The 23,334-nt window shown below is 56.6% G+C and overlaps 1 protein-coding gene, 1 long non-coding RNA gene and 1 pseudogene across 14 annotated transcripts; 2 read left to right on the forward strand and 1 right to left on the reverse strand.

Annotated features, from left to right (window-relative positions):
* Positions 1-271: 271 nt before the first annotated feature.
* LOC125686003 (uncharacterized) lies at positions 272-8,734 on the forward strand. 13 transcript variants are annotated; one of them, XR_007373554.1, is made up of 9 exons: positions 278-600; positions 2,059-2,114; positions 2,259-2,437; positions 2,697-2,789; positions 3,041-3,217; positions 3,310-3,400; positions 4,126-4,301; positions 6,370-6,714; positions 7,673-8,728. It is a non-coding gene; the product is annotated as an uncharacterized LOC125686003 (long non-coding RNA). The 13 variants fall into 13 exon arrangements; XR_007373550.1 differs by having other exon boundaries at positions 4,123-4,301; positions 7,673-8,727; XR_007373556.1 differs by having other exon boundaries at positions 279-600; positions 3,041-3,157; positions 4,123-4,301.
* Positions 8,735-11,498: 2,764 nt separating this feature from the next.
* On the reverse strand, positions 11,499-16,545 carry LOC125685971 (coiled-coil domain-containing protein 81-like). The gene is made up of 11 exons (XM_048929505.1): positions 16,001-16,545; positions 15,296-15,449; positions 14,797-15,053; positions 14,381-14,451; positions 13,919-13,998; positions 13,686-13,797; positions 13,206-13,326; positions 12,498-12,635; positions 12,057-12,199; positions 11,723-11,848; positions 11,499-11,619 (listed from the first exon to the last, which is right to left on the reverse strand). Exons 1-11 carry the CDS (start codon positions 16,250-16,252, stop codon positions 11,499-11,501), a joined length of 1,575 nt encoding a protein of 524 aa, XP_048785462.1. The 5' UTR covers positions 16,253-16,545.
* A 3,627-nt stretch (positions 16,546-20,172) lies between these two features.
* Positions 20,173-23,334, forward strand: part of LOC125685972 (RANBP2-like and GRIP domain-containing protein 1) — a 73,319-nt pseudogene continuing 70,157 nt past the window's right edge.

The following is a 23,334-nucleotide window of genomic DNA, read 5'->3' on the forward strand; positions in this document are numbered from 1 at the left end:
GAGAAACGACCGCGTTGCCAACCGGCTCCCGTACAAACGGCGACTCTGGAGGACGGCTCGGTGCCGGCGGGGGATGGACAGGCCCCGCGCCGCCTTCCTCCGACCGCCCGGCGTCCCCGAGGCACGGGGCGGGCGGCGGCGCAGCGCCGCTTTCCCCGCACGGAGCCCCGCGGCTCCGCCGCCACTGCAGAAGGGGCCGGGCGCTGCGCGCGGGGTCCTTTCCGCCCGCTGTCGCGCCGTCATTGCGTCATCACCGCGCGTCCCGCAGGGCCCCGGCCCGGCTGCCCGCGGCGATGCCTGCGGTTGTTGCGTTGCGGGAACTCAGCGCAGCCTGCAGAGAGCGGTCCGGCGGCACGGGAAGATGGAGGCCGTGCGGTGCGAGTGCCTCAGCGGTGTGTGCAGCCCGCGAGGAGCCGAGCGGGGCCGGGAAAAGGAAGCCGTGGGAGTCCCGGGGAGGGACGCGCGATGGCAGCGTCAGCGGCGGGCTCGGCTGCTGCCTCCTCCGCTCCTGACGCCGCGCGCTGGCGCACTTTGAGAAGCGCCCAGAAGCCGGAGCCCGCTGTCACATCTGTGGGGTTCCACGGAACGCGCAGACGTGGGGTGAGTTGAGGTTGGATATCAGGACCAACTGCTGTACGGAAAGGGTTGGTAAGCACTGCAGTGGGCTGCCCAGGGAGGGGGTTGAGTCACCATCCCCGATGTGTTTAAAAATCGTCCGGGTGCGGTGCTCAGGGCCGTGATTTAGCGGAGGGAGCAGCCTGGAAGGAGCGGTCCTTGAGAGCAGCCCTGCGGAGAAGGACCTGGGGGTCCTGAGGGATGAAAAGCTGGACATGAGGCAGCAGTGCTCCTGCAGCTGGGAAAGCAAGTGGGATCCTGGGCTCCATCAGCAGAGGGGTGGCAGCAGGGACAGGGAGGTGATCGTCCCCCTCTGCTCCGCTCTTGTGAGGCCCCATCTGCAGCACTGCGTCCAGGTCTGCAGCCCCCAGTACCAGAAAGACAGGGAGCTGTTGGAGAGGGTCCAGAGGAGAGCCACGAAGCTGATCCGGGGACTGGAGCACCTCCCCTGTGAGGACAGGCTGAGGGAGCTGGGCTTGTTCAGCGTGGGGAGAAGGCGGCTGCGGGGTGACCTCATTGCAGCCTTTCAGTACCTACAGGGAGCCTACAAACAGGAGGGGGATCAACTCTTTGAAAGGGGAGATACCTGCAGGACGAGGGGAATGGTTTGAAGTTGAGGGAGGGGAGCCTGAGGTTGGATGTCAGGGGGAAGTTCTTTACAGAGAGAGTGGTGAGGTGCTGCAACAGCTGCCCAGAGAGGCTGCGGATGCCCCGTCCATCCCTGGAGGTGTTCAAGGCCAGGCTGGTTGGGGCCCTGGGTGGCCTGGTGTGGTATTGAATGTGGAGGTTGGTGGCCCTGCGTGAGGCAGGGGGTTGGAGATTCGTGATCCCTGAGGTCCCTTCCAGCCCTGGCCATTCTGAGATTCTGTGAGGGTTGTTAGAGTTAGGCAGTATGGTCAGGCTGCGGTTGAACTCGGTGCTCTTGAAGGTCCTTTCCAACGTGAGTGATTCTGTGATTCTGCGGGATGCTGTGTGCTGGATTGCTGTTCGTTGCAGAGCAGCAGCACAGGACAGGACTGGGGACTGGGAAGATGGGGGTGGTGAGGGCAGTGTGCGGCCGTGGGCTCCTCCGGCGGTCCCAGGAAACATCTCCACGTGTCTGCGGCTGCGTGGAGGTGTGCGTGTCTCCTGCTGTACCAGAGATGGAGGGGATGGCGCTGACTGAGGGCAGGGATTGGAGCAGCACAAAGGCGCCGTGAGGCGGCCGCAGTCAGTCCGGCCGCAGCACAGACAGATGGCGCTGCGTTGGGTTTTCTTTCTGCCGGCTCTTGTGCACTCACAGCACTTCTGCCTCCCTCCTCTGTTGCACTGACCTTGCTTTTGTGCTGCGATCTGCCTGTTTAATAGCCCTGCTTCCTGCTTATCGCCGTGCTGTACAGTCACAATCACTTCACCAGCAGCTGTTTGCTGGAAAACTAATGCTCTCGCTGGTTTTTATTGCAGCTGCCAGCTGCTGGTGGACCTGAATGAGAAGAGATTGACCCAAAACTCGAATGATGGTGAGTGTGCTTGTTTGCTGTGCCACGCTGTGCCAGGCATTTGCTGCAATCAAGTCAGCGTAGGGAGTGTAGGTAAGCAGGAAGAGCACTGTCTGTCTGTCTTGTTATGAGTGGTAAATGTGTAACTTCTGTTTCTTCCTATAGAGGACAATGCACGTCTGCTTTTCCTGCTTGAGAAAATCCAACTGAATGCCAGCTCACAGAGGAAGTATTTTTCCAGATAAACTCTCTGGGCATGCTGTTCTCTCCTGGTTGAACCCAAAGGTTCCACCCATGCAGAGGTTATTCCTGTGCCCGTCTTCCAAAGCCCAGGCTCCATGAAGGTGAGCACTGTTTTGCTGATGATCTTCGTTGGAACACAACTGCCCTAAAAATTGTTGGAAAGTGGAAATGGAGCTGCCCTTCATGTCCTGAAATGCAGCTGCTCTGGAGGTGTGGGTCTTTGTGGAGCTTTGTGTGCATAGCTGTAGTCCTGGGGCTGTTGAGAGCTGGCTGTGTAGGGGCCTGGAGGTGGCACAAGAGCAGAGGGCACTTGTGATTCTTGCGCAAGCAGCCTGACCAGCTTCCATTTGTTGCTTGCAGGCACAGATGAAGATGCCATCACTGACGGCTTGACCAAACTCAATGCTTCCCAACGTCAGCGAGTTCTGATCACCTACAAGAGCACTCCTGCAGGTAGGTGCTCTGCAGAGATGTGTGAATGTGGTTGGGTCACTGGGTGAAAAGCGAAAAACGACCCAGCCTCCATAAGAGAAAGGTCAGCAGAGACTTTACCTGGCCAAGGTTGTTTTGTTCCTGTTCAGTTCAGAGCAGTTGTTGATGCAAGGAGGGTTGGAGCCTGAAGAGAAGTGGTGAGCAGCTCAGTTCCTTCTGTCCTCGAAGGCCGCACCTTCTGCCAGCTCCTTTCTCCTCTCTTGGCCTTCTAGGGTTTGATCGATGACTGGAAGTGACTTGAAGCTGAGTGGGAATTCTGAGAGGGTGATGACTGGGATGATGACTGCCAGCACCGTGTGTGACGTGCAGAACTAAGGAGGGCTGTGAAGGTTTGGAAGTCTTCCTTTCGAATGGCTCAAGTTCTGGCCAAGGACTTGCTGCTTTGTTATGTATGCCTTCTTATTTATTAACTCTTAAAGAAACCTGGCTGCACGTCACAAGCAGGTGCTGGTATCTGAAATCTTGCTTGGCGATTCCCTAGGGAGCAGGAACAGGTGAAGGCTGCCTGATTGAAATTCTGGCTTCTCGCACCAGTGAAGAGATTGGTCGCATTGATGAGAACTGCGAGCTTCGTAAGCAGAGCAAAAGGCCAGGCCTTGTCCTGCTGCCTGCCATCAGTGTGTGTGTGTGCAGGCAGGCGTGATAGGAAGGAGTCTGGGGAGCTTTCAGGTGTGACAAACTGGCCAACCTGGGTGTTGCTGTTTGTGCAGAGAGAAGCTAGACTGGAATTTCAGCAGCAGCTGAGCTGGTGTAACTGAAATGGGGAGGAGCATTCTGTCTGTCAGCAGGACGTGTGGCTCTCTTGCCAGTTTCTTGCTGTCTGCGCTTCTTAATTGGAGGCTGCAGCACTGATGATGATGGCTGGAGCGCTGCAGTGATGCTGAGAGCCCTGGGCCCAGCTCTGCACCCAGCAGGTGATGGCTGGCAAATGTTATGGGCAGCACCCAGGCGGTGGCCCTGCTCCTCACGGGTGCTGTGTGTGTTCCTGCTGGAAGCTGGCTGCTCCCTTGAGGATGGCGTCGTATCTGACACATCTGCCGTGTTCCCAAGGGTCCTCGTGTCCCTCGCGGCGCTGAGCCACGCTGAGGGAGAAGGGGCTGAATGTTCAGAGCTGTGGGCACAGCTCTGCACTCGGTGGTGAGGAGCTCCAGGCTGGCTTTTTCTCACCCTGTGCGTCCCATGGCTGCTCCTCAAGCCCAGCTTCTGCAGGGAGGGGGCTCTGACTCTGGGTGTGTGTGAGTGCTGTGGGCTTTTCTTTAAACATGCCAGTAAAGTGGGTTGCTGCTCGTTTCAGAAGGAGCCCAAAGCACACCTGAGCTGCGTTTCGCTGTCTTTGTGAGCTGTGTTCCCTTTGAAGGACTCCATTATCCATCTCCAGCACCCGTTCCTGAATGGGGAGTTCTCAGGAGTTGCTTCCAGTAGATGCTCTGGTGAACCGAGTCTTCTCTCCTTGGGTCCTTGCAGGGAACAGAGGTGAGGGAATGCATGTGGATGATGGCCTTGCTCAGCAGATGCTCAGGTGTGTAGCAATGTGCTTCCCAATCTATTCTTGTGCGTGTGATGCGTGGTGAAGAGAAGCCAGCCTGTGAAATGGGAATAATGGTTCTAGTCTCGTTTGCAAGCCTCTAATGAGAGTCTGTAGACTGGCTGGCTGCTTGGCAGGGGCAGTGACATTTTGGCTGTGGGTTGCCGTGCCTGGTTGGTGCTTGCTGGAAAATATCCATGGTCTAGACAAGCACAGGCCAGCAGTGCTCTAGCTGCAGGAATTAAAGATCTCCTGTATGCCCAGCCTTCTCCATCAGCCTTACTTTGTCATCCACAATGTCTGTCAGTGCCTGTATGAAGCGGGGGAGAAGAAATGGGGAACAGAGGAGGTGCAGCTGATGTCCGTCCTCTGTACACAGAACAGGGATCACCTGCTGAGAGGCAGCACCCCTGCACAGTGTGCTGGGTTTTCCTTCCCTTCCTTGTTTGTGCGTGGTGCCCTTGCAGGAGCTCCGTAGCTGTTCAGTGGATGTGAACTCCTCTGAGGCAGCAGGTGTCCTGGAGAGAGCCCCAGTGCATCCATTCCGTTCGGGCTGTTTCATTCCCTCCTGAGACTGAAAGGGGCTTCAGAAACCTCAGTACAACTGGCTGCAGCTCCAGCATGGAAAGCAGAGATCACAAAGTGATCTCCACGTCCTTGTGGAGCTCCAACTTGTCACCTTGCTCTCTGAGCGTGGAGCAGGACCAGCCATGCTGCGCTCTGTGTGTGTGTTGCCTGTGGGGCTGGAGGTGGGGAAGCTGCCCCAGTGACTGCAGAAGGGACTTGGGCTGCACTGTGCCTGCTTACAGGTCAGCCTCATCGTCTTGCTCTGTTTGCCTTGACTGGTGGGAGCGTAAGCCACCAGGTTTGTGTGTGGAGCCTTTGCTCTCAGCCCATTGCTGTCACTGGAATGGTAGCTATTAAAGAAGGACTGTCCGTAAAGCGCGTCTCATCAGCACTGCCTGATGCCTCCTACCGAGCTGCCTTGTCCTGGGGTTGCGTGCCAAAGGTGCCAGCACCTCCTGCTGGGACTCCTGGACACACTGCCCTTAGAACCCTGCTCGTGGTGCCTTTGTGATGTGCAATTCTCTACCAACCTCTGGGTTACACCTTTCTCCTAAGCCCCACGCTCCTGCCTGCTAAGCTGTGGTTCTTAGCACTACAGAACGTGGCTCTTGTTGGCTTTTGCAGGTGTTTGTAAGTGGTGGTGATGTTGGAAATGCCCAATAATTTTCCAGGACGGTGTCTCTGATAAAGCAGGTTTTATCTGCAATGGCAGTGTTGGGCCTCCTGCAAGCAGGAGCGCGCACAGAAAGCAGTGCTGCACCTTTTATGCCCTGCTGCCCGACGCTGATCCCTTTCTGCCCTGGCTCCTCACTGCTGAGTGCTGCAGGTTCGCACTCTGTTGCGACACTTCGCTGATCCCACAAATAGCAAGTGCACACAGATCCTTGCCATGCAGACACAAACATCTCCGTTGGTTAATGGCCTTCTGACCGTTGCTTTCTTAACAAACATCTGGTCGTCACTTTCGGATGCCTGCTTTACAGCATAAACGTAAACCTGACCTCTTCATTGTTTAATTACCCCCTTGGCATTTGCGCCCTTTACACTGGGTCACCGTTCTGGTCATCCGTCTGTCCTTGGATCGAGATAAGCTTGGAGGGAGGATAGAGGGGAGCATCCTGGATCTGCCTACAGCATCCTGACATTGCCACAGAGCGGGACAGCTGTGCTTTGTGTAAAAGCCCTGGCTCCTTGAAAGCTTGTTAAACGCATTTCACGTTCGCTGGCTCACCAGTCTTACAGCACGTTTTCTAGTTCAGAATACTGTACCTACATTGTTTAAAACATTTAAGGTCTATTGCAACTGTGTGAGGAAGAATGTGTCGCACAGCGCAGTAACTGTGTGTCTAAAGTGTGTTCCTGATATGCAGATGATATCTCTCCTTGTCACATCAGCTACTCCTACAGACAAGTTACGGAATGCAAACACGTCGTGTTCTGTTTCTTTAGGTCAGTTGTCCATCTCAACATCCAGCGCAGGAACAACATTTCATTCCCACAGTGCATAATGCTGTGAAGGCATCGCAGGCCGCCCGCTCGTCTCCGCTGTGCTCAGGGGCTTTGCTGAGCTGCAGGCCCAGCGCTGCAGCCCCACAGCGCAGCCTCACGTCTGGTGACGGACTGCAGCTGGAAAACCCTGGCAGCGGAGGACGCTCCTGCCCCACAGAAGGACTCGCAGCTCCAGCGCCCTCAGTGCTGGAAGGAGGCTGCGGTGCCTCCACGCGATGGATGCGGTCCACCCGACAGCTCGTGTGGCTCACCGTGCGAGGCCAGCAGGAAGAAAGGTGGGCACGGGTAAGGCTGCATCAGAAGTGAGTGCAGAGCTGTGGGGCCGGTGGTCCAGGGTGCGGGGGCCCAGGTGGTGCTGCGGGACAGGCGTGACAGGAGGGCACTGGTGGTGCTGCCCGTCCTCGGCTGCAGGACTGGTGCTGGTGGCAGGGGCTCGGGTTCTGTGCCTGCAGCACCGATTTGCGGGTCGGTGTCTGCGTGGGAGGGATGGCACCCATCTCTCTAAGGGAGGCGAGGATGTTTTCGTCAGGAGGACGGCAGCTTCACAAGGGAGGCTTTGAACGAAGAGTGGGGAGGGCTGCTGAGCAACAGGATGGGGTGATGCGAGGGAGAGGGAGCAGAACATCGGCACTGCAGGGTGGCAAGGAAATGCCTGGAGGCACCACGATGGGGAGATCCCCCAGAGCTCCAGAGGAGGTTCTGGTGGGTAACGGGGGGAGGCTGCTGGGAGAGAGGAACGGATGGACAGAGGGATCGACGGAGGAGAGAAGTGTTGGAGGGAGGGAGGGAGGGATGGACAAAGGGACGGAAGGGCCGTGGGATGGATGGAACGCTTGTTGGATGAGAGGATGGATGCAAATACAAGTGGATGGAGGGATGGCCAGGAAAATAGGATTCCTGCCCCAGAGAGCAGTGTGCCTCCATGGGCACCTGTGGGGGTGGCCCTGAGGGTATGGAACCCACCTGCCATTGCCTGGAGCCCATTGGTTCGTTGTAACAGCAGTACACTGACAAAGTGCCTGCTGCAATCCTTGAAACCACGGCGTGCTCGTGGATTTTGGCAGCCAACTGACAACGTGGTTTCAACATTGCTGAATATGCATTTGTTCTCCAGCAAAACAGTTCAGCATCTGCAGAGCGCTGCCAGTAACTGCAGTGGAACAGGGAGGAATTGTGAGAACAGATTTCTGCCTAGAATGCTTTCCAATTTAGTAACTAATGCATTTTATTTTTACTCTTGTAGGATTATCATGAGCTCTAGATATGCAGCTAAAAGAGTCTGAAAACCAGGAGTCCAAACCCTTGTGTGTGGAAGGCCCACCTAGTTACCCAGCTCCCGAGCAAAGAAAAGGAAGAATCAAGTCTTCAGTCAGCACACACACTCCAGTCAGTCAGCTCCGCAATAAAAGCTACCTTTTCCATGCACCTCCACTTACGTGTGGCAGAAAAGTGTTCTGGGCATTCAGCACATTGGATTCACATTCAATTAGCAATCCAAACTCCAAACAGTTATTTATGATTTCTTCTCTCCTTCTGCAGTCTCGTTTCCTCAAAGGGCGCTGCTTTACCCTGACTGGGCTGGCTCCTGCTTTTACCTTCACTGCTATTGGGGCTGCATTTTTGGCTCTGCCAGGCATCCCTGGTAGCCACACTCCTAAGTGCACGTGGTGTAAGATTTCTGTAACTTCTGGGGGGACGACCTTGTTTTTCCCAGGTTGTGTTAAAGCCAGAGGAGGGGGAGATGGTGGGGAGGGAATGGGGTGAGGGGTGGGCGATGGGGAGCTGGAAGGGATGGAGTGGGGGGTGTGGGGGAGGAGAGCAGAATGGAGGACGTGGAAAGAGATGGATGGAGAACAGGGGAGAGGATGGGTGGAGAAGAGGATGGGTGGAAAACGTGGAAGGAGAGATGGACAGAAGCGAAGGGATGGAGAACAAGGGACCAAAGCACCAAACCCCTCTCACCTTTGGGCCCAGCTTCTTCTTCAGTGCAGCTCCTGCGGCAGGCAGGGCCTCAGCTCTTCCCACATTCCTCCCTTCCTGCAAGGTTGCTTTTTTTCACGCCTACTTTGCTGTGCTATGGGTAGCTTTCCTACTTGCTTTCCTGTATATGTTACCATCCATTGCTTTTCACTTTTTATTCTCTTTTTGTTTCATTATTTTCCCTTCAACCCTCCCCACCCCCTCTCTCCTCTCCTCACCCCTACCTCCCATTTTTTCCTCCCCTCCCCCCCCTACTCTTTCCTCACCTTATGGCAAACTTTCCCAAATAGCTGCAGGCTTCTCCAAGTGCAGATTTGCCTGCCAGGTCTTAATAGACTAAGATGCAACTTTTTAGGAACAAAGTCAATACAAAACAAAAGAACAGAAGAACAGAAGAAACCCAAACACATTTCCACAAATGCCTTTGTTCACACCTACCCATTTCAATCACTGGATGTCAGGGAAACCGAGGAGCTATTCCACTGAGCTGAGGCTTGGCTCTTGGTGAGAGGTGTTTTCTGAATGGCAATTTTTCATTTCGCTTCTGCTTTTTAACTTTCCTACATGTGCACATGTAGCACTGGGAACAGGAGCTGTCAGGCACACAGAATTGAAGGAATCCCATGGAACACCAGTGTGAGGTTGGCATTTCCACTGAGCCGTCAGATGCACACTGCAGGATTGTTCTGGGACCTGCAGCAATGATTCTGCACATCTCCTGAGAAAACTGATAGCACTGCACAGCATCCAGGGCAAGGAGAACTTTCTAAACGGAAAAACAGGTCAAAGAAACGGCAAAGGAATGGAGAACAGGAAGGATTAAAATTTGCAGTAGCAGCTTGAGAGCTGTCTGATAGACTGCAAGAAAAAAAACAGGAGCATTGGTCTTCTGTCCATCAAATAAGTACAAAAATGACAAAGCTAAATGTAACACAAATTACATTAACTGGCTGCTGTTAATAAAGAGACATGCACATCTGAAATGCTCCACAGAATTCCCAGAGATCACACCTTGCCACAGATGCCCCAGGTACCCTGAAAGGCAGTAAGATCTGTGAGCTGCGTTTCTGAGCTCTGTTCCAGAACTCTGAGATGACAGACAGCAGGACTTCAAATGCTGACGTACCAAACTGACACCAGGATTTCCTGCCTCTCTTTAATCACGAGCAGTTTTGAGCACAGCATTACTGCACCGCAACGTTTCAGTTCACTTCTAGAGCCTTCTGCCAGACGTGGGTTTCAGAGAGGGGCAGTAGTCCAGGGGCTCAGGCACTTGCTGTGATCCAGGGCTGCAAATGGTCTTTGTCTACTGAATTTCACCAGACCGTTCCTGTAGCAGGGAGCTGCCCATAGCTTTGCATCAGTCAGCTGGCTCTGAGGGTGCAGGCAAGGCTTTGGCTCAGATAGACCGGTACTCTTCTTTTCTGCCAGTACTTGGCTGACGGAGTTTGTGGCCGTTCTGTGGCACGGAATGCAATCAGCACGGAAGCATCGTTTGTCGTTGTGGATTTTGAGTAAGATTTCTCACCCTCTGCTCATGATGGGTAAGAGTTCAGGTGTCCAAAGAGAATAGTTGAGCCGAGAAAAAAAAAACAGGGCGGGAAAGACAAAGGAACCGAGGTCGATCGGCGGGGCGGATCCGGGCGATGGGGGCGCCGCCGACCCTCACGTCTCGCCACCGTCCGGCCGAGCCATGGGGTCCGGGCTCCCGGGAGTCGGGTGGTGGGAGGAGGACGGGTGCGAGCTGCGATAAACACCCGGCGCGGTCACAGGCGCACGCACAGCTCCAAGTTCTCCCTTAGAAGCTGGTGAGCTGCTGGCACGGGCTGCCCAGAGACGCTGTGCGCATCCCGCCCCTCCGAGTCCGTTCCGGGCTCCCGCGGCGCCCCGGCTTCGGAAGCGGCCGCTTCAGCCGCGGGGAGCGGCGGCGCGCAGGCTGTGCCGGCTGCCATCGGCCCGGGGCGACAGCGGCGGCCCGTCCCGGCCTCTCATTGGTCAGTGCCGGCGCCGCCCCGCCCCCGGCCTCCCTCTCATTGGTCAGCGCCGAAGCCGCCGGCTCTGTCTCTTCTCGCTCCCCTTCCCTTCAGCTCCCCGTCCCCTTCCGTTACCTTGCAGCGTCTCCCCCCGCTTTCCTTCCCTTCCCCTCCCTTGCGGTGTTTCCCCCCGGTCCCCTTTCGTTCCCTCGTGCTGTCCTCCCCCCTTTCCCTTCTCTTCCATTACACCATCTCCCCCCCGTCCCCTTCCCTTCCCTGGCACGAGAACCTTTCTCGTGTCACACGGGCTGAATTCAGCTCAGTGGAGTCTGGGTGCTGGGCACAAGAGAATTCTGCCACAGCGTTTCTATTTCTGTTGCGGGAAGGGAGCGATGGGGATACGAGGGGATGCATGACTTGTGCACAGGAAACGTGCACGGCCGGCAGAGATGGCTGCCGTCCTGGGCACCCGCTCTTGCAGAGCATGGTCCTGCTGGGCCTTGGCAGCGGCTCTCCTTGCCACCCAAACTGCTCTCTCAAACCACCCAAACGGCTCCAGCTTCCTCACGTCAGTTGATGGCGACAGACACGACATCAGCAGACTGAGTGGAAATAAAGCCAATTCATTTTTATTGGGAATACTGCATCCAAAACTGAGGTCCCCGGTACAAGAAAGACGCAGAGCTCTTGGATGAAGTGCAGAGGAGGGCCCCTAAGGTGATCAGAGGCCTGGAGCACCTCTCCTGTCGAGAAAGGTGGAGGGAACCAGGCTTGTTTAGCTTGGTGAGGAGAAGGCTCCGGGGAGACCTCACTGCGGCCTTCCAGTTCTTGAAGGGAGGCTGTAGAGTAGAGGGGGAACGGCCGTTGATGAGGCCGGATGGTGACAGGACAAGGGGGAATGGTTTTAAACTGTGAAAGGGGGGCAGAATTTGGTTAGATGTCAGCAGGCGTTCTTCACACGGAGGGTGGTGACGTGCTGAACAGCTTGCCGAGAGCTGGGGGACGCCCCATCCCTGCGGGCATCCGAGGGCAGGCTGGATGTGGCTCTGGGCAGCCCGGTGGCGGTGATCTTCGAGACCCTTTTCAACCCAGGCCGTTCTACGAGTCTTTGGTTTTCTACGATCTTCCATTCACAGGTGGAAATCTGGACGGCTTCCCAGCCCCCGTGCCGAGAGCTCCACCGCGGTCACCACCGATGGCTGCACCTTCCCCTCTGGAGCCGTGCGAGCATTCAGCCCTAGGGAGGCGAGAAGAGCACGGAGCGTTAGGGCTGAGCGCAGGCAAGTGGTGCAGGCCGGGCTGCAGCCCGGCTCTCAGGATCTGCTGCCTACGGAGCTCACCGGAGGAGGTGCCGCTTCTGCTCCAGCTTCTGCCGGTTTCTTTCTGCTGTGCCGGCAAAAACCTCTTGCTGATGGAGGTGCGGCTCCAACCTTCGGAGCACCTGAGCCGCTCGCGGGGAAAGGAGGCTGCAACAGGAGGAGAAAGTCATCCCTCGGGCTCCGCTGAGCCGCCCCTGCCTCTGCCCTCACCCGGCCCCGCACCCCCTGCTGCCCCCCACGTGTCCCCAGCCTTGCGCCCCACCAGCAGTTTTTGGCCCGGGCCGTGCCTGTCCCTGAGCTGCAGTCACAGCTGCCCGAGAGCCTCAGGCAGCCGGCAGAGCCCACACACACTCACTCAGCATGCAGTGTCAGCTTGGTCGTCGTCCCCATTATACTTCCCGGCAGCAGACCCTCGTCCTTCCTCCATCTCCTTTCCACTTGCTGTCTCCTGGGCTGGGCTGGAGGATGCGGAACACGCACTCTCTCCCTGGCCAGCAGCTGCCAAAGAGGAGACGCTGTCAGCAAAGCGGCTGGGAGCACGGGGCTGTTCCCCAGAGGCCCTCTGCCAAGGGCCCTGCAGCAGGCCCCGGCAAGCAGGAGACTCGGCCCTGCCGGACCATGGCTCCCGCCGCCCTTCCCTTCTCCCTGCAGGGCCGTGCCAAGCTCTCCTCCCGGGAGGAGCGGGCCAGCCCCTGCCATGCTGCACGGCGCCCGTCCCACTCCCACCCCCTGCGCCCTGCTGAGCTCGCACCCTGGCTCAGCGGCTGTTGCCAGCAGGGTCGATCCTTGACGGTACCTGGGGCGGATGCTGGTCCTCCCCTGCGCTCCAGCCTTCCCATGCCGCCATTTCTGCCTGTGCTCGCTCTATTTGCTGTTGGTGCATGGGCCACGTGTGGTCTGCTTCTTTCCACAGGGCAGACTCTTTGCGGAGCTCCTGCAGAGACACAGCAGCATACAGGATCAGCCTCTGCCCCTGGGGCCTTCCTTCAGCTCCCCACTCCTGCTCCTCGCCTCTGCCGGCCTGTCGGCACTGCTTTGCCCCTGAAGGACCAGGGGCCCCAAAGGCAGGCCGGGATCTACAACTCATGGCCAACGTGGCTCAGAGGCCGTATTCCTCTCTCACGGCCCCTGCTCAAAATCAGTGCTGTGGCAGGTGGCAGGCCAGGAGGCGAGAAGAGACGGGGAAAGTGTGCAGCACCCTCCATCTACCAAAGAGGAGCTGAAGGAGCGGACAGAAATGTGAAACGGCGGCACCCGAAGGGCTGTGCTCCAGATCACTGCACACACAGAGGCTTTTGCTTCCCTCCCTGCAGAAGCACTCAAGGCCAGGCTGGTCGGGCTTAGAGCAACCCGGTCTAGAGACAGGTGTCCCTGCCTGCAGCAGGGGATTGGAACCAGGCGGTCTGAATGGCCCCTCCCTACCCAAACTTTCCTAGGATTCTACCATCCTATCATTGGTGCAGTCTCAAGCAGCACAGTCCCTGCAGCAAGGCAGAGCCGATACCTGCAGCGCTCTCTTAGACTCCTCGGTGGCAGGGAGTGCAGCGCTGGTCTGGGCAGCAGATGTTTCCTTCTGTCCCGCTTTCTTTGTCCCACGGGAGCTGCCTGCACACGGCGGGAGCGCACTGCAAACAGACATAAGAGGAGTCTGCAGGAGCCCGGGGCACCTCAATTTCCCCCGTGCTCCCACAGCCATCAAGATGGGCTCCGGTGCAGAGCAGAGAGACCCCTGAAGGGAGAAGAGCTTCTGCTATCAGTAGGGATCGGCACTCAGCTCCCCCAGGGACCGGGGACCAGAGTAGAACAAAGCTGGTGTGTCTGCCTCAGGCGATCGTGCTGCGCGCTTGCCGCCCTGGAAAGAACGGCCCCCCCAGGACACACGTGTGTCAGGAGCCTTTGTGGGTGCCGAGAGCTGGCAGCTCCAAAGGGGAGGCCGCTCCTACACGAGCGCACGCATCTCCTTCTTTTTGCCCAAGGCCCTCACCTGCCAGAAGGCTCCTTCGCCACATCTTGCTGCCTTGAGCTCGGCTTGCGCTGCAGCAGCATGGAGGGGGGAAGTGTCTTCCGCCTCTGCAGCAGCCTGCCGGCAGAGACCCCTGGAACCAAGAGAGAAAGAAGTTCTTCAGAGCAGCCCCACGGGCACGGCACGTGAACCTGGATCCGGTCACCCGGCACAGGACAGGACCCCCCTCCCTACAGCTGGGACCCGCTCCTCACCTTTACTCATCTTCCGCTGTATGGCAGCTTTTTTTTCTGCGGCGGCCTCTGCTCTGCTCTTTTCCACGGTGAGCTGAAACCTGGAAACAGAGTGTGACAACCCTTGAAGAAGGATGACCTCCTGCCCCACGCAGCTGGTTGGTGGTATTTATCCCTGTGCTCTGCAGAGCGTGGCACCCTTTTCCTTCCTGGCCATGCCAAACCAGCACACGTAGCCCAAATTCCTCTGCACGTGCAGTCCGTTCTCTCTGAGGGGAATCGGGACAGCTTGGGCACCAGAAACACAACCCTGATTCCCCAAAAAGCCAAAAGGCAGCAGTGGAGAACCAGGAGCCAGACTTTCCAGCATTTCTCCCCGACTGGAGGCTGAGCACGGAGACCCAGCAGGGCACGACCCAAAGGAGGAGGTGGAAGGAAGCCTGTCTGCTGGCCAGCTAAGTGCTGCAGAGGAAATGCACTCACCTCGGGAACACGTGGATGCCATGGGCAGCGGTCTCTGGCCCGAAGTCAGCAGAATCGTCCGTCCAGAATCTCTGCAAAGGGACACAGACCTGCTGGAGGCTTGCCAAGGACATTTTTTCATGGCTCTTGTTGACAGGAAGCAAGCCTGGCTCCCATGCCAAGAGAAAGCTGCTCTCCACCAAAGCCTCCTCCGTGAACATCAGAGCTTTGTTCTGCTCTGAAGGAGCAGGATGGCAAAGTAGCGAGGCCGTGCAAGAGCATTGCCAGGCTTTCTGCATGGGCAGAGATCCGGGAAATCTCTTTGCCAGTGGAGAAAGCCGTGGGGGCAAGCGTGGGGAAAGGCACTGGACTGGCCTGCCACGTCCAGGCTGGCCAGCGGTGATCCGACGGCGCACCTCACAACCTCCTCAACTTACGGTGTGGATCAGTGCGAGGACGGGGGCATTGCTCTCCAGCGTTTCAACGCAGCTGCAGAAGAACCTCATGAGGAGGAAGCCGTCTTGGCAGGTCATAACGCCGAGGTTCTTGAACACGAACGAGACGGGCTCCCTGCTCCTCAGGAGGTGACAGTACAGGAGCACGCTCTCCCGCACGCAGCGTGGCACCAAGTGCAGCGGGACGCCGGAGGCTCGCGAGAGCTGCCGGTAGTTGAGCGGCTCAATCTTGACGTCGTCTGCAAGGAGAAGGCACATCCTCACTGCCACAGCCAGCCCATGCAGCATTCATAACCAAATCCCACAGAAAAGGTGCTTTGGAGAAACAGCTCTTGGGCTGCGGTTCCTCCTGGAGGAACTCGCGCTGCACCCCGAGCTTTGCAGACACTTCTCTGCTGCTCCCGGCCGTTTCCAAAGAGCAGGGAGAACACAGCCGGCCGGACGTGGGGCGGGAAGGGGAAGGTGGCTGCTGCCTTCTCACCAGGGATGATGTCGTTGGGAGACTGGAGTTCCTGCAGCCACAGCACCCCGATGTCCAGCTGGAAGACAGGCCTTAGAACCGGAAGCGCCTCTTCTTTGCTGTGGAATTGCTCTCGGACCCCAGCAAAGACCCCGAGTCCCGGAATCAGGACTCCCTGCACAAGGAAAAGACAGAAAGGCTGACGAGCGTGTACTTTAGGGGCGGCAAAAGCCACGAACATCAGGAGCGTGGGGTCACTGCTCTCCGCCCTCCCCACTCCTGATGGACATCGGAGTGAGATGGGGCTCTCTGGAAAGCATTGGAAAAGTCTGTGCTCCCTGCAAGACAGTCACCTCCGCACAGTATTTCCCAACATCCCTCGGCTAGAGAAGAGCCCGGGCATGGACAGCACAGGGCTGAAGCCTGGGACCGATCCCAAGGATTATCCTCGGCACAGGGCCAGAAAAACCCCCCACCCATTTCTCCCTTTGCTCTCCCCGTTCTGACCAGGGCAGAGCGAAGCCCCTGCGTGTGCCAAACGTTTGCTCAGAGCAGCTCTGGCCTTGGCTTTCCCTCCCAGTTGGCCAACAAGTCGCTCTGGGCACCCAGCTTGGGCTCAGCGTGCTGCTCAGTGTGGTGCTCAGGGAGGGATTGCTCTGCGGGGCCCACACTCTCGGCAGGACTGAACCCCTCTCCAGGGCGAGGGTCACCAGCACACCAGCCCACCTTGTCCAGCTTCATCTGTTCCAGGATGTAATCAGACACAGCGTCCCAGACTGCCACAATCTCTGCAAAGGAAAGAAAAGACAAGTCAGGCTCCAGGCCAGCCTCTTCACAGCTGCTTGGCAAGCTCCTCACACAGACAGCGATCGGTGCAGGCACACGCACACACCCCAAAAAAGCACCACCATGGCTACCGGAGCTGGGCTTTGCTCCGATTTCAGCCTTATTCGGAGCCCCAGGGGGAAACGGGGACATAGGAAGCCTCTGGGACACGGGATGCCTTTCCTCCCAGAGCTGCAACCTACGGAAACACCGTCTGCCAGGGAAACCTGGCCTCGGACTGCCCTATCACAGGGGACCGAGCATGCCTAAAGGAAGCAGGGGCTCTGGGCAGCTCTGCTCTCGGGACCTGGCTGCCACGTGGTCCCCAGAGCCCAGCGGGACCCTTGGGCAGGGCTCTCGCAGCAGCCCCCAGCCACGTCCAGCCAAGCGCAGAGAGCAGGAGCTGCGGCTTTGGACAGCCAGCAGCCCCATGTGATGCCTTGGGAAGGGGGTCCGGACAGCCTTACCTTCAGCAGAGAGTTCCAGCAGCGTTGGGAACGCGTAGGCCAGCTCCGAGCTGACGCTCACAGTCCAGCAGCCTTCCATGCGGCTTGCCGACAGCCTCAGTTCAGAACTAAGGATGCCCTCCGCCAACAAGGCTCCTCAACCAACCAACAATTCTCTGCAAAGCGCCCCTGCTCCTCCACGCGTCAGTGAGGGTCACCCAGAGCAGCCTGGCTGCCCCGGAATCAACTCCTGGTCGCAGAAGGACAGAGCCCCTGAGCAGTGCTGCAGCAGCGCCCAGGCCCTGCAGGGAAGTGCCAGCCCTGCTGCTGCCCCGGGGAAGATCTGCTTGTGATGCAGCGCATGGCATTGTGACATCAGCCCGTGTCACCTGGAGCTCTGTTAGGCATTGTGACATCAGCCCGTGTCACCTGGAGCTCTGTTAGGCATTGTGACATCAGCCCGTGTCACCTGGAGCTCTGTTAGGCATTGTGACATCAGCCCGTGTCACCTGGAGCTCTGTTAGGTCACCGGCACGGAGAGGGCAGCTCCTCTTCCAGGAGCAGTTCCGCTCAGCTTACTGAATTACGGTACGCAGGAAGGCAAGCCTAACTTTAATGGCTCTGTAAGAGCAGCTGTCTGCCTAATAAACAGAAACCTGTGTGTTCACAGGCACATGCACACCAGGTGAGGTTGAAATATCGACCATCGCTGTGCTTTACTCGGCAAACGGCACGAGAACCTGCCATGTGTCACACAGGCTGAGGCTGGTGAGCTGCTGGCACAGCTGCCCAGAGACGCTGTGCGCACCCCGTCCTGAGGGGTGTTCAGGTCCAGGCTGGATGGCACCCTGCACAACCTGACCTGGAGCCTGATCTCACTGTTGGCCGCAGCAGGGGGTTGGAACTGGGTGATCTGTGAGGCCCCGTGTGCTGAAAGGCAGCCACGTGGTCTCCCCAGAGCCTTCTGCTCTCCAGGCTCAACGAGCCCCAGTCTCTCAGCCTCTCTCCAAAAGAGACGTTCCTGATGCTGGCCTTTCAAGTCCCGTTGCTGATGTCCAAGTTTTGTGCCCATCGCGTGCTGACGCTGTTGTGCCAATCCATGGGCTCAACAGGGAGAACAAAGACACCAATGTCTTTGGGACAGGCTTATTTTATTGCCTATGACAACGTAACACGAGCAATAGTGTTTACTGGCAGCGTCTGTAGCCAGGAGAGAAGCTTAACAGACAAGGCAATAAGCGAGGCAGTGGGCCTACTCATGGCCATGTGAGCTCAGCGATGGAGAAAGGTGCATCACCACCTGCCCCAGCACTTTGCCATCAGCCAGACCCGCAGCCACTGGGGAGCCCTGTTTGCAATGAGGATCTGTGGGGACGTGGATTGGGGATGGGAATGGGGTGGGGGATGGGGACGAGGTGTGGAGGGAGGGATACGAGATGGGTTTGAGATGGCTATGGGGTGGATGCGATGGATATGGGATGGGATAAAGGTGTGGGATAAGGATATGGGATGGCTATGAGATGAGGCTGTAGTGGTTATGGGGCCATAGGGGCTACTGGTGGGACATCTCCAGATCATCCTAGAGACTCCTCAGAGCTCCTGGGCCCATCCTCGGAGTTTCCAGATCCTTCAAGGGATCCCTGGGAGCATCCTGGAGACCCCCTGGACATCAAGACCCCACTGGGACATCTCCAGACCCTTCAGGATGAACCCAAGGATCCCCCTGGACCCACCTGGGAACACCCCCGCATGCCCCAAACCCCTGGAGGACATCTGCAGATTCTTCTGCATGACTCCAGGGGTGGATAGGGGAGGTTGCGGGAGGGAGAAAAGGGGCTAGCAAGGCTTCTAGAGGTGGAAAGAAAGTCTGGGGGTGGAGAAAGGGTGGAAGAGGGAAACTGGGGGATTGTGGTGGGCTAGAAGCCCTGTGATGTGGAAAGGGGACCTGGGGGTGGAGAGGGGATTGTGAGGGGGAAAAGAGGAGAAAGAGGCTTCTGTGAGTGGAAAGGAGGGTCTGGGGGTGGAGGGGTACATTGTGGAGGGGAATATTGTGGAGGGCAACTTGAGGAGTTGAAAGGGGGAAAAGGGGTTTTTGTAGGGCAGAAAGGGCAGGTCTGGGAGTGGATGGAGGATTGTGAGGAGAAAAAAAAGAGTGGGGTCTCTACAGGGACGAAAGGGGGTCCAGGAGTGGTGAGGAGGTTGTGGGGGGCTTCTATGGGGTGGGAGTCTGGGGTAGACCTCAGGGGAGTATTGGGGGGGAGAAGAGAGGAGTGGGGTGCCTATGGGGTTGAAAAAGAGTTGGAGGAGAATTTAGTGGGTTGTGGAAGGGAAAGGGGTGAACAGAGCCTCTGCAAGGCAGAAAGCGCATCTGGGGCTGGAGGGAGGAAGGGGTGGGAGGAGAGAGCCAGGGGTTGCGGGGGGCTTCTATTGGGCAGAAAAGGAGTCCGGTTGGGGGGGAATGGAGGTCAAAATGGGGGAACTGACTCCAGGGGTCAGGGAGGAGCACACGGGGGGTACAGGGGACTCCAGAGGTCAGAAAAAGGGGTCAGAAGGTGGGGGGAGCAAGGAGGACACGGGACCCTGGGGGCCAAAGAGAAGGTAATGGGGGGTGATGGGAGACTCTAAGGATCAGAATGGGGGAAATGGAGTGGGGGTACCCGGGAGGAGGAGAGGGGATTCTGGGGGTCAGATAGAGGGGACTGGGAAAGTGGGGGGACTCTAGAGCACAGAATGGGGAGACTCGTGATGGGGTGGAGGGACATTAGAGATCAGAACGGGGGACAGGGGAGGGATCGGGAGGGCGGGGGGACAGATAGGTGGACCCTGGGGGTCAGAATGGGGGAGGTGCAGAGGGGAGGGCTGGAAGAGGACTACAGGGATCAGAACGGGGGAAACGGAAGGGGGAAAAAGGGGGAGGGAGGCGCAACCCCGGGGGTCACACAGAGGGACGGGGGGGGGTTGTGGGCGATCCGTGGCAGGGGGAGGGGAGGAGGGCAGTGAAACGCACGGGGTGGGGGAGGCGGGGAGACGCAGGGCAGCCGCCCCCGCCGAGCGGAACCCCGAGCACCACAGTGACGGCACGAGGCCAACGCAGAGCGGCACGCGGCCCCTGCAGCACCTGAACCCCGGCCCCCGCCCCGATGCCCCCCGAACAGCCACCTGCAGAAGCCGAGGCGGCTCTCGGAGGCCCGGCTGCTCCGCACGGCCGCCTCCTGCTCGGGTCGCGGGGCTGATGACGTCACTCAGCGGGGACGGCGCCTCGCCGCAACGACGGAGGACGGCTCGGTTCCGCCTACCGAGGACAGCTGGGTTCCGACGGGGGACGGACGGGGCCGGCGGCGGTGCCTTCCCCTGACCGCCCGGCGTCCCCGAGGCACGGGGCGGCGGAGCGCCGCTTTCTCCGCGCGGAGCCTCGCGGCTCCGCCATCCCGCCGGCCCCATCGCTCCGCTTCCGGGGCCCCGGCTGCGGCTGCGGGGACGTGGGGGACCTCAGCGAAGCCGAGCCCGCGCCGCCCCGGCCCCGCTCCGCTCCGCTCCGTGCGGGACTTCCTGGAGAGCGGCGAGCACGGGCTGGCGGCCGCCGGCAGGTGGGGGAGCGGGGCGTCCGGCGGGCGGCGCGGCCCGGCGATGGCGCTGGGGAACTCGCTGGAGACGAGCGGCTCCGCGGGCGCCTTGATGTCGCGCTCCAGGCGGCGGTCGCGATGCCGGCCCGAGGCCGGCGCTGTGCGGAGCGGGACACTTCTACGTGCGTGCTGGAACTTTCCTGCTGGAAACAGCCCAGAGCAGCGCGGCACGATGGAGAGATGCGTGTGAACTCGCAGCCTGGTGTTACCTGAACAGTTTCCATGTAAGTCCCTGTTCAGTTTGTGCCTGCAGTGGTTGCAGTTGAGTGCTCTCGCTGTGCACACACTGAACGCCTGCGTTCCGAAAACTAGCTGCTGTTTTTAAGGCTGTCTCCTCGCCAAATCTTACCCTTCCGTACTTGTTCAAAAGATTTCAAGTGGTGTGAAGAAAATCTCAGCTGTTTCACTTGTCAGCAGTGCAATGACTCTGAAGGGCTAACGAGTGTATTTCCTGTAGGCTGTTCCCTTCTCTGTAATGCAGCTGCATTAACTAACATTAAGGTTATTGATACGGGAGGGAGGGGAATGAGCTGGGTAGCTCTCACACACTTGTTGCATAGACAGCAGAGCTTGATCAAGCTGAATTCTGTGCTTTATGGAATACAATCAGTTTTCCTTTTGCACAAGTGCTTGTGCTCAGAACATCGCTTTGTCTTGTGCGCTCTTACAGCTGTTTGCAATTGTTCAGTTACTCACCTCATGTCCTTTCCTGAAAAGAAACAAGCTTGTTTCCTAACTTGTAAGACTAAATGAAGAGATTTGCTTTTTATTGTCAAGAAGCTGTAGCAATTCTTTTCTTTCCTCGCCAGATTCCTAAACCAAAGTAAAAACTAATAAGAGGAGATGGTGCTGGGCAAGATGTGCTGGAAATGTTGGCCTGCGACCGAAAAAGCCAGTCTGGTAATGAAACTAGTAATTACAAATGTTCCGTAGTTCCGTTTTAATCTTATGAGCAGCTAATGTCAGAGTTAAAGGCTTGTTAAAGAGCACGCTTGGCGTCTTGGAACATGCCATAAAACGTTCTGCATTTTGGCTGCGTATGAATTGCAAGCAGCGGTTTGATCCTGACACGTGCTGGGCTTTTTCTTTTTGTCTCCAGGGCGTTAAGATAGAATTTGACTTTCAGTGTCTCCTAGTCTGCTGGTTTCTGCCTACTAATACACTATTTGTACGCACTGCTAGTCCCAAGTGTAAAAGAAAATACTGCTCTTTTCCTGTCACTTCTGTTCCCTTCTTTGTTCCAACAGGTTTGCTGCGTTTTTTTCTTTCTTTTTTTCTTTCTTTCTTTTTTTTTTTTTTTTTTATGGTAAAGCTGAGGCAGACATTTTCAGTCTTCACTATCCTATGGGCTGTAGATGAAAACAAAGAAAACGATGGGCATCGAGCTGAATTGTTCCTGAATAGATGAGACTGACAGCTACTTATTTTGAAGACAATTGCAGTGCCCTTATAATAAAAATTCACAGTAACTCTGGAGAACTGGATTTGAAAATGCCTTGGGACTGCTGTCAGCCCATATGCTAAAAGAGTGGCTTAATTACAGGGAGAGTGTAAGTTAGAAATTTGCAAATATCATAAGGGGAAATCTTGCTTCCCAGCCTGAAGCAGCAGGAACAACCCACTGCATCAAACATTGTTGTCCTTGTTTGAGTGTTCTTATGTGACACCATGTTTCTCTAGGTCATGTGCTGCTGAACTGAAGCCACGGCAAGGAAGACTTCTTGAAAGAGATTGTGGAATCTTTTGCAAACAAAAGTGGTTTATTTACATTGTTTGAAAGCCTCGTTGGGAGTGGAGCTTCTAAAGAGAGATTTTTCTCGGCACAGATGATGTGGGAGATGTCAGTCCCCAGGCACCAGAGCAAGGAGAAGTTACTGAACACGATATTGGTGAGAGGTGCTGCTTAAACTCCGCATACACGTGACTCTGTATCAGAGGTTCTTCTCCAAGTGCTTCATTTGCAGCAACAGACCAGTGTCTGTCATAGCTGTTCATCGTTCCCCTAATGAGAGGGTGCTTTGCAAGAAGTTTCACCTTCAGCTGCAGCGGAGAGGCAGCGTCATCATGCCAGGTTCTGAAGAATTTCTCACATACTTCCTGCTTCCACACTGTTGTCTTCTGGTCTGTTCTGATTCATTTCCAGTTGAAGCTGCCTGTTGAGCTTTGTGTGCTTGTACGCTGGTAAGGGCTGACAGGAAGGCCCGTACTTATTTATGTGTCATCTATGAACACAGGTTAGAGGCATGAAAGTGAAATAATTCCAGCATGAGTTGTGAACTAATGAGGTCTTCCCATTTTTTAAGCTTAACCTGATGATGAAGTCTGGCTTTGAATTTGAGCGTAACAAGAGTAGAATGCTGGTGGCCTCCTACTTGGCTGTTAGTGGTCGGAAACATGTAGACTATTCAGGGTGCAAAGCAATGAGGCTTATGGCCCTTTCTCTTTGTATGTGTGTTATATTTGTGCATCTGTTTTATATATAAAATAGAAGTTTCTGCTACTGCGGCCTCTCTGAAGAAGTTTGTTCATCATGTTTTGAAATACATAACGCACCATTTAAAAAACGGTTTGTGCTTCTTGCTCGTAGGCCAAAGATTTTCCTTGTTAGAGAAGTGTGATGTTATCTCCATTCTGTGCTTTGTCAAAACCACTGACAAGTGCCAATGTACTTTGGTTGCGCCCTTCTGTGAAGTAGCTGTTGCTTCTGCAGGAGTTATTTGTGTAATGTGAACAGGTGCAGAAGTTACTTGAAGAAAGCAGCATCTTACTTGGAACTTCTTAGTTGCAGCTTGTTAGACAGAGGCGAGCAGGTGGGAGGAGGTTGGTGGGGAAGTGCTTTGATGGGAGAAACGTTCAGAGCTCGCTCCTCTAGCAGTGAAACCCAGCTCTGATCAGATGCAGGTCTTCCTAACTCGGACGCAGACCCTAGCTTCTCACAACCCTTGTTGTTGCACAGGTGCTGTTCGGATGCACAGCTGTAGTCTCCAGCACCTCGCGTGGCTTGGCTTGCAGTGGAATTCTGTGTCAGTGTTATTCCCACTGCGCAGATCGTTACAACAACTTTTTCACTCGCCCACGAGACATCGAGACTGGAAACAGGTGCTCCTGAGTCTGTTTGCCTGCTGGTCCCTGAAGTAAGCAAGCTTCCCAAGTTCTTAAATGCATT

Source organism: Lagopus muta, chromosome 30 (genome assembly GCF_023343835.1).
Source record: "Lagopus muta isolate bLagMut1 chromosome 30, bLagMut1 primary, whole genome shotgun sequence".
Lineage (NCBI taxonomy): Eukaryota > Metazoa > Chordata > Aves > Galliformes > Phasianidae > Lagopus > Lagopus muta.

Bases quoted from the DNA above. Each gene is read 5' to 3' on its own strand.
- LOC125685971 (XM_048929505.1), bottom strand. From the start codon at position 16,252: ATGTCCCCGTTTCCCCCTGGGGCTCCGAATAAGGCTGAAATCGGAGCA. The intron at 13,999-14,380 runs GTGAGTGCATTT...CTCTGTTTCCAG, and splicing joins GGCATCCACGTGTTCCCGAG to GTTTCAGCTCACCGTGGAAA. The intron at 12,636-13,205 runs GTATCGGCTCTG...GTGTCTCTGCAG, and splicing joins AGTCTAAGAGAGCGCTGCAG to GAGCTCCGCAAAGAGTCTGC.